General features: G+C 39.5%; 1 protein-coding gene across 1 annotated transcript in view; it reads right to left on the bottom strand.

The window, feature by feature from the left end:
• FAT3 (FAT atypical cadherin 3) overlaps positions 1 to 9,333 on the bottom strand; it is a 345,063-nt gene that overhangs the window by 56,617 nt on the left and 279,113 nt on the right. Inside the window, exon 14 of the mRNA XM_010002614.1 lies at positions 8,010 to 8,243. Coding sequence (XP_010000916.1) covers positions 8,010 to 8,243 — 234 coding nt within the window. The remainder of the gene's footprint in view (positions 1 to 8,009; positions 8,244 to 9,333) is intronic.

The raw sequence follows: 9,333 nt of genomic DNA on the forward strand, positions 1-9,333 counted from the left end.
ACCTCCTTTCATGTAGTTGTAGAGACCCATGCAGTCTCGTCTCAGACTCCTTTTCTCCAGGCTGAACTACCCCAGTTCCCTCAACTGCTCCTAGTAAGATTTGTGCTCCAAACCCTTCACCAGCTTCATGGCTCTTCTTTGGACATACTTGAGCACCTTGATGTGTCTCTTGTAGGAAGGGACTCAAAACTGAACAAAGGGCTCATGGTGTATCTCAGTTGAAAAAGGTGGAGTTACAGCTCTGTTTAGTTCACACCAACACCAATTAAAAGGCTGATCATTGGCACAATACTCACAATCTCCAGGTGACAGTGAGTTTCTGCAGTGGGCATTGCCATTTCCCATTGGGAAAAGTATTTCATTATAGTCACACTAAAACTGAAATGTACACACATTAAAGACCATACACAGTGTGTTTCTCCCTTCTGTTTTTGTCTGCCACCCTGAACTCATTATTTGTGTTCCCCAAGTACAGTTATCCTACTTGTTTATCTCTGGAAAATGATGCTTAACTTTCTCATCTGCTCATTTTCATTTTGAAAACCTACAGAAAGAAAAATAATGGCAAGCATTAAAAATAAATGAATAAGAAGCAAAACAGAAAACTGTCCAGAAAGTGAGCTGTAAGAAAAGGGTTTTATCAATTTAGCATTGATTTGCAAGCATGGCATCTGTGCTTCCTCTTGCCTCTGTCTTTCATGGTGTGTCTATTAACACCAGCATGTACCTATTGGCCTTTCCTGATTACCCAAACATTAACCACAGCAACAGTTATTGGAAGTTAAAAGTCCACAACTTCATTAACAATAAACAAGACAAAAGAGGAATAATAAACTGTATTTTATAATACTCCATCATTTTAAGACGAAAGAGAAAAAAATTGCCCAAAGTACTTTGCTGAACTGTAGAAGCCCCACAGGGAATGATATATCAAGTGTTTTTTTTATGACTTAAGCAGAAGAGCTGGCCAAGTTCAATTCATAACACTGCTACTGACACAGGTCTTCACTGTTTTGTCCCTTTTCTTTGAGGCAACAATGGCCTTAACCCCAAAGGCCTTTAGTCACACCAGAGCTCCAGTGGAGTCAGGGGACCATGGGATGAAGGCAAGGCCACAGAGAACAGAGATGAAGAAAACTAGCTCCTTACTGAAGGGAAATACTGGATTGAAATGGCAAGTATAAGATTTTAGGGTTTATGGTACTTTCCACAGGTGTCTAAAACCCTGCTTTCCATTTCAGCTGTGTTGGGTGGTGCCTTTTTTGGTGGGAAGATGAGATCTGGATTGTTGGTTCACCCTTTCTCTCTCCTTTTTAGAAGAGATTTTCATAGCCCAGCGTCCTGGCTTACATGACCTGATATGAATACTTGTTTTCATCAGTGCTGCTTGGTGATTTACTTCCTCGTGCTGATCAGGCATAAGCTTGATTATTTTTCTTAAGTGGGGGAACCAATTTTGGATACACCTGATTTACAGTTACACATTGCAGCTGGCAATATTGGGCAACGAAGCCTGAAGCAATGGAATGTACACATAGAGCAATGTATATATAAAACAATATATGCATATGTGTATGTATGCACATTTATATTTATATACATATATATACATACACACACATATGTGTGTGCTGGTTTTGGCTTTGATAGACTTAATTTTCTTCACAGTAGCTGGTACAGGGCTATGTTTTGCATTTGTGCTGAAAACACTCTTAGGACGTTTTCATTATTCCTGAGCAGTGCTTACACAGGGTCAAGGTCTTTTCTGCTTCTCACCCCACCAGTGAGGAGGTAGAGGGTCCACATGGATTTGGGAGGAGACACAGCTGGGATAGCTGACCCCAACTCACCAAAGGGATGTCCCATAACATATGACATAGTCATGTGACATGCTCAACATGTAAATCTGGGGGAAGAAGGAGGAAGAGGGGACGTTTGGAGTGATGGCATTTGTCTTCCCAAGTAACATGTGAAGGAGCCCATCTTTCCTGCAGATGGCTGAACACCTGACTACTGATGGGAAGTGGTGAAGGAATTCCTTGACTTGCTTTGCTTGCATGTTCAGCTTTTGCTTTACTTATTAAACTGTCTTTATCTGAAGCCACATTTTTTCTCACTTTTATTCTGATTCTCTGATTTTATTCTGATTCTCTCCCCCATCCCACTGAGGACAGTGAGTGAACGGCTGGTGGGGTTTAGCCACTGGCTGGGGTTAAACCATGATAATATGTGTCAGGGATTAAGTTTAACTATAAGGCTTATTCAGTCAATGTAATCCAAGAGATACAGTTCTCCTTGTCTTGTTCTTTGCCTCTGTATTGTTAATAATGTCTTCAAAATCTCAGAAAGAAAATAAATTAATAGAAATGACAGAGCATAAATATAGCAGGAATCTTGTGAGGTCACCTAATTTATCCCTTCACAAAGAAAGGATGGATGCAATTTATTCCCAAACGCAGCTCTATCCTTTGATCATGAACTTGTATAACCTCCTTGGATAACATCCAGTGCCTCATTTTCCTTACAACTAAAAATCTTGTTCTGATTTTTTTGCTGAGATTGAATAAAAATAATAAAAGATGAGGGGGAAAAAAAAAGAACAAAAGTTGACTTCCTTCCTCAGAGCTACTTGTCTGGTACCTGAAGACTGTTACACTTTATCATCTCAGATCTTTTTTCCCTGGCTCCCCCTCTCAACTGTTTGAATATTTCCAGGTAGCACACATTTTCCAGACCTGTGATCTTTCTCATAAATCTCCAGGTAGTCCACATCTTCCTGGAAGTGTGTACTCAAAACTCAACACAGCCTTTGAGGTCAGGATTTGTGATCACCAAGTAAACAGAAAGAACTATTTCTGTTTTCCAGTGTTAGTCTTGTTTACCCATCTCATTACAGTATTTGCCTTTTCACACCAGTATCAAAGTGTCAGCACACATTCAGCCTGAGATTCACCACAACACAGCTGCTTCTCTGCACTTCAGCTGCCCAGTCAGCCATTACTCAGACAATACTGGTGCACTTGGTTATTCTTATCTAAACACAGGATTTCACATTTATCTTCATGGCTTGCATTGTATTTTTCCATACCACTTTTTCTAACCCACAGTTAAATCCCACAACTGCAACTCTGACACTATCCAGAGAACTTGCAGCCCCATTCTGCTTCCTGACACCAAGCAATACACAGACCTTATGCCTACTTATCCATTCAGGAATGAAAATAAGACCAGTGTTGCACCTGGTACCTTTCCTTAACTTATCCCTCCAGTATAACAGTCATTACAAATCCACCTGGTAACAGTTTCATGTAGACCATGTTTCCCTATCTTGCTTATACAAGTATAATGTGTTATGATGTCAAAAACCTCCCTAAAACTAAGCCATACTACCCATATTTCCTTCTGTATGGCTGTTTCGCATGTTGCAGAAGGAAATAAGATTGGTTTGATTACTTCTGCTTGCTGAACATAGACTAGCTCTTAGTTATCTTGACACACATATACTCATTATTTTAATGCAAGTTGGGTTACTAAATTTCCCTGACTACGTGTCTGCAGCTTTAAAAATACAGCCCTTTACAAGATTCAACAACATGGTCCTACAGACTGACTACGTACAGGATTAGGTCTCCCAGGTGCCTAGGCATGGGAAGTAAGTAATAAGAAATAGGGTTTGTTTACGTACTCAAACACTTTGTTCACCTCCTAATACTAGGTAGGTCTAAACTCCAATTAATTATTATTTTTTTATTGGGCAGTTTTTCAGGGACAAATGTGCTGTATCTTGGTGTTGCTAGAAGTGCTACACTGAGAACCAGGTTGATAAGACTTAATTGATTTAATCTCTCCACATTGAACACAAACACACTAATCACAGAAGCACAGAATCTTAGGCGTTGCAAGGGACCTAAAAAGATCATCCAGTTCAACTCCACTGCCAGAGCAGGATCACCTAGAGCACATCACACAGGAACGTGTCCAGCTGGGTTTTGAATGTCTCCAGAGAAGGAGACTCCACAACCTCTCTGGGCAGCCTGTTCCAGGGCTCTGTCACTCTCATAGTAAAGAAGTTCTTTCGGATGTTTATGTGGAATCTCCTATGCTCCAGTTTGCACCCATTCCCCCTTGCCCTATCACTGGACATCACTGACTTCAGAATCTGTCTCCTAAATCTTGGTCCAAATAATATTTAACTATATACAACTCTTTAAAAAACACAACCAAATTCAGTCACAGGTGACCTGTGTAACATGGCTGTTTAAATTCTGCGGGAGCCTCAAGGCTTATGCTGTATCCCTGAGTAAGGCTTTCAACACCCATTTTTTGCCTCACATCTACCTAAGTAGCAAAGCTTAAATTATGGAGAACTGACAAATAAACCTCAGGCCACTCTGTTGTGAGGTTATAAGCCCTGCAGAAGCTGGGACACATCTGGGCATCCTATGCACAAAAGTGAGAAAATGCTTTGAAAAAAGTGCCACTCTGCTTATTGTTTTTCTAGGTTGCATTACTGAATGCTATTAAATCTGGGAAAATATTTTCCCAGACTACACTTTTTGCAAAATCTCATCTGCCATTGATCCTTCTTTGAATTATCTCTAGCTTGGGAAGAACTGGCAGTCAGAGTGGGCATCAGCATGGATTTGCTGCCTGTCTGCACTGCTCTGCCAGGCTTCAGTGGGGGTGTCACACTTTCATTTGTACCCTTATCTGTGCAGGCCTCTGGTTATTCCCAGAGGGCCCCTGGGGTACCCATGCTGCACAGCACTCAGGGACTATCTCCATCCTTGAAGACAGCCAAAAGCCATCTGAACACAGTCCTAAACAACCTGCAGTAGGTTGCCCTGACTGAGCAAGGTGGTTCGACAAGACTACTTTTCAGAGGTCCCTTCCAACCTCAACCTTTTTGCATTCCTGTACTGCAGGGTGCTCAAATTTAGCACAGCTTGGTGAATGTGGTGCTCTTGGATATGAGTTACACTTTAATTGCCTTCTGGCAGGAGGGAAAATTGAAGAAAGCTTCTCATAATACTGTATTATATAAAAGGGATAAGAGCATTCCCACAAGTTTGAGGCATGAGCGTGTACCAGCCATGGCTTTGACCATAGGATAATGTAGAGACTGGAAGGCAGTAGTGGAAGGCAAGTCTTCATCACAATGCCCAAAAACACCCAACAGCTCAGTGAAACCACAACTGACTACAAATGCGGATGGGTGGAACCACCAGTGGTGATGAAGAGGACTGAGGAAGGACAGATGACGCGCTGCTCACATTGAGTACAAGTGCTTCTGTCGTTGGTAGAGTACACCATCAATCAGCACAGAAACAGATCTGAGCACAGAGGTCACTGGCATGGCAAAGCAGCTGAGGCAGGATTTTCTAACCATGACTTAAAGGATTCCTGAGCTTGGATCACAGTGTCATTCTCATATTCTGTGAACACTGTATGCATGTAGAAACCATCAGCAGTGCTGGAAAGAAGTATGAACCTCCAGCTCAGACAGCAGCTGAGGCCCCAGGTTTACTTTGATGTTTATCAGTTTTTTTTATGTCATGCTTGCTACAAGTCCTATGTAGGTTTTCTCACCGTTGCTGCTCTAGTGTGACCCTAATTCCTTTGAAACAGACTGATATTGTAGTTGTCTAGTGGGTTTGCTCAGATAATCACACCTCAATATTCACTTCAACTCTTCTCGTGCCTTAATTTTCAGAATGGAGTGATTTGGCACTTTGATTTGAAGACAGTGGGAGTTGGAAAATCCACTGCTCCCTGTGATCTTTTTGAAAAACCTGCAAACTCAGCCTTTCTCTTTCATTTATTAATTTCACATTTCCAAATCTGATTGTGGTGAGTTAGTAGAAAAAATAACATTGTTGAAATTTTAAGAATTTCCAGTTGAAGTAGGATGGAAAAAAAATATTGTCTTACATTAAAGTTACTAATATGGTGTAACAAAGGGATGTGTGTGTATTTTCTTCCTTCAAGCAATCTTCTAATTTAAGACACCCAGCTACATGCAGAGGTTATGTAAAATGCACTCATGTGCTACTAGAGTTAAGTTTTTGATTGACAGCTATAGCATTTTTCTTCTGTTGAATACCATCAAGAAGACTCACATCTCTACTTCAGTGTGTCCAGCTGGTACAACAAGCCTGTATCCAAATTACAAACATATTCAACAACAATTTATGTTCCAGTCCTGAAAATTCCTAGGACATTATGAGTTCAGGAACTTTAAGAGACATCAAAGGCACAGTGCAGATAATACACTATTTTCCTGCTATCGGGAAATTGCCTTAATTATCCAACAGTGTCTAACCACAATACTGTCAGTTTTATGTTAAATGGTATTTAGCTGTAGACCACAAATTGACTTATTTTATTTTAATGCTCCTATCCTTACAATCTCTGGCTCTTCATAATTCAAAGCAGAACTGGCAAATTCTAAACTGACCAAAAGATGTTTCCTGAATGTTAAAAAAATATTTATATTATGATTACTGTCCCCCCTGATGTTTTTGGGGTAATGCTCCACAAAAGCTGCCCATCAGGAATATCAATGTTTTTTCTCTGTGCCGGGAACATTACACTACCTGAACTAATTCATTATGCAGCAACAGGGAATCAGTATGGACTAATAGAACAGTAATTAATAGAAAATCTAATTTTAGAAAACGGAGTCACTTTCATATGATACAGTGTCTTGTTTGATTTTTAGGTCTAATTAAGCAAGTACACAGCCCCTTCTTATTCACCGCATGCATCCCTCCCTTTCACTTTTCTAGTTTCAGGAGGAAGGTGCAGCAATTAGCTTGTGGTTGTTTTTTTTTAATTGCTAACCATCTTATGTGAAGTTGGTGCTAGCAATAACTTTCATTGACAATGTTTGATTCCAGTTCTTTCTCTTTCCCACTCTTGAAATGACTTGAATGTCATCTCACCTGTGAGAAAAATGGTAATTAAGACAACAGTGGAAACAACAACATTGGGTCTTCAGACTGTTCATTAGTTTACTACCAGTAATTGGCTTTTCCCTGCAGGACAATATAATAATTTTAATTGTGATTTTCCAACCAAGGCATATAAAGCAGCCTTTCATAGATACTTTAATGAATACTTGTTGGTCCTTTGCTGGTTCCTGTATATTTACATTGTCAGCCTTACTAACATCTGACACTTCCAGCATGCACTGTACTTCAGGAAAGAAGATTTTAACATGAAATATTTTTTCTTTCAATTAAAGCTCTGCTTTTTATGTGGAGCTGCTCAGGCCACGGTGTTTACAAAATATCTACAAAACCACAGGAATTAAAAATAAACTATGGGACTTATTTATTCCAACTGAAGTGAATGACCTAAAAAAAATTATCTGATATTCGGCAGGTTTAGCCATGTTATGCAAAAAGAACCCCTTAAAATATTTATAATTGAGTCCAGATTTCAAGGTTAAGTTCCTTATATAATAAACTATTACACTTTAAAAGAATGTACAGTTAAACAACCAGAACAATTAAAATGTACACTCAGTGTACAACAATAGGCTTGTGCTAAGGCAACCAGCTGGAACAAATGGGAGTTATAACAGTATAAAACTCTAGAAAAGCTGTGATTAATCAGGCATAGCTCCCTATGGCACATAACTATATTATTTGCATAAATAGAGGCATGACTATTCAAAACCATGGCTCAAGAAGAGGTCAAACTATTGGAGGAAGAAAGTTGGAATTTACCCCCCAAACTATAATTTGCCCCTAAGCTTAGCTGTCCTTGATCAAGAGAATAAAAGAATTGATGCTTCTGCAATGCTTTTCTCTTTGTAACACCATTACTTCAAGCTCAGCCATGAGACTTTTGATGTAAAGAAAAGAGAGAAAAATGGGTGAATACAGAAGCAAAAGGAGAAAAGAATGAGGAAAGGCAGCAATAGAAAAATTAAGTGTATTGCAGTTCCACCATCCCACAGTTTTCCCATACATTAATTACTGTTTGCAGTATTGCTCACTTACCAACATCAGGATCAGTGGCTTGGACTCTTGTTAACAAAGCTTTGGTAGCTGTATTCTCATAAACACATGCAGTGTAATGATCAGATGAAAACATTGGTGGATTATCATTAACATCTTCTAAAATAAGATGGATTTCTGATTGGCAAAACCTGCCACCACCATCTGTAGCTCGGGCAACCAGGTTGTACACGGGAATTTTCTCACGGTCGAGAGCGGCCAAGGATTTCAGCTCACCTAAAATTGATTAAAAGTAGCAGCCATCATTACTGTTGTAGCAGCATCTTTAAATGTGAGTATCTCAGAGCTATATATTTCACAGGAATAGGAAAGAGAAAAAAAATAATCCTTGTTTATTCTAATGACTGGATTAAAAACTCACGGCAGCGTCACTTCTCATTCTCCACCCAACCAAGTGAGGTTTCACTATGAATGCAGAGAGGACAAACCCCTCATTGTGTCCCTCAACCACCTACAGCTTCACCCATGTGAAGATCACCATACTTTTCTATGTCTGTCTGATTCTAACACTCTAGATGGATCAACTACTAGATACAGAAACATATTGAATCTGATGGCAGAAGCCATAATAAAATGTAAAGTTTTCTAATGATATTGTTAAAAAACAACATCAATAGCCCACTCTCTTGTCCCCACAAAGCAATCTCCAACCAGCTATGAATTCCTGTATAGGCATCTGACATCTTGCTTGAAACAAACTTCTTATTCTTATAGAGATGAGTAACACAATAAACACTGAAGAGCAAGAAAAAGGCAGATTATTCCAGCTATGAGAACTTCACCCGTGATTAATTTCCCACTGTACAGATAAACAACTGCCAAAAATTTCCACATCAGTGAACAAACTCTACTAGTTGGAAGATAAGTTTTGGGTTAATTTTTTAAAGAGTGTAATTTGCAGTTAAATACAAAATTTACTCCTGAAGAGGGCAATACTTCCCATTCCACACACTGCATAGATGTCCAAATGTCCCCTCTTCCATCAGTAAAGCTACAGCAAGAGCAGGCACTGTCTCCTGCTAGTCAGGTGGAGGAGGCATTGCACAGGGAAGGACTTAGTCTGTCATTATGGAAACCAAATTCTTAGGAGTAATAAAGGGGTGGGGTTTTTACTCATGGCAATATGGTTCTATTTAGTTTTACTTCATAACAACCATAAAATCTAGAACTGAGCAGAGACTGGTATCTTTTTCCATACCAACTGCCAAATGTACAAGACCTCTGTAGCACTAGTGTGGACACTCCACTGTGTCCACAAATTCATTACTGATATATTTCTCCTCCAAAATTTTCAAATAACAGGAAT

Source organism: Chaetura pelagica, unplaced genomic scaffold (assembly GCF_000747805.2).
Source record: "Chaetura pelagica isolate M959 unplaced genomic scaffold, ChaPel_1.0 scaffold338, whole genome shotgun sequence".
In the NCBI taxonomy this organism is placed as follows: domain Eukaryota; kingdom Metazoa; phylum Chordata; class Aves; order Apodiformes; family Apodidae; genus Chaetura; species Chaetura pelagica.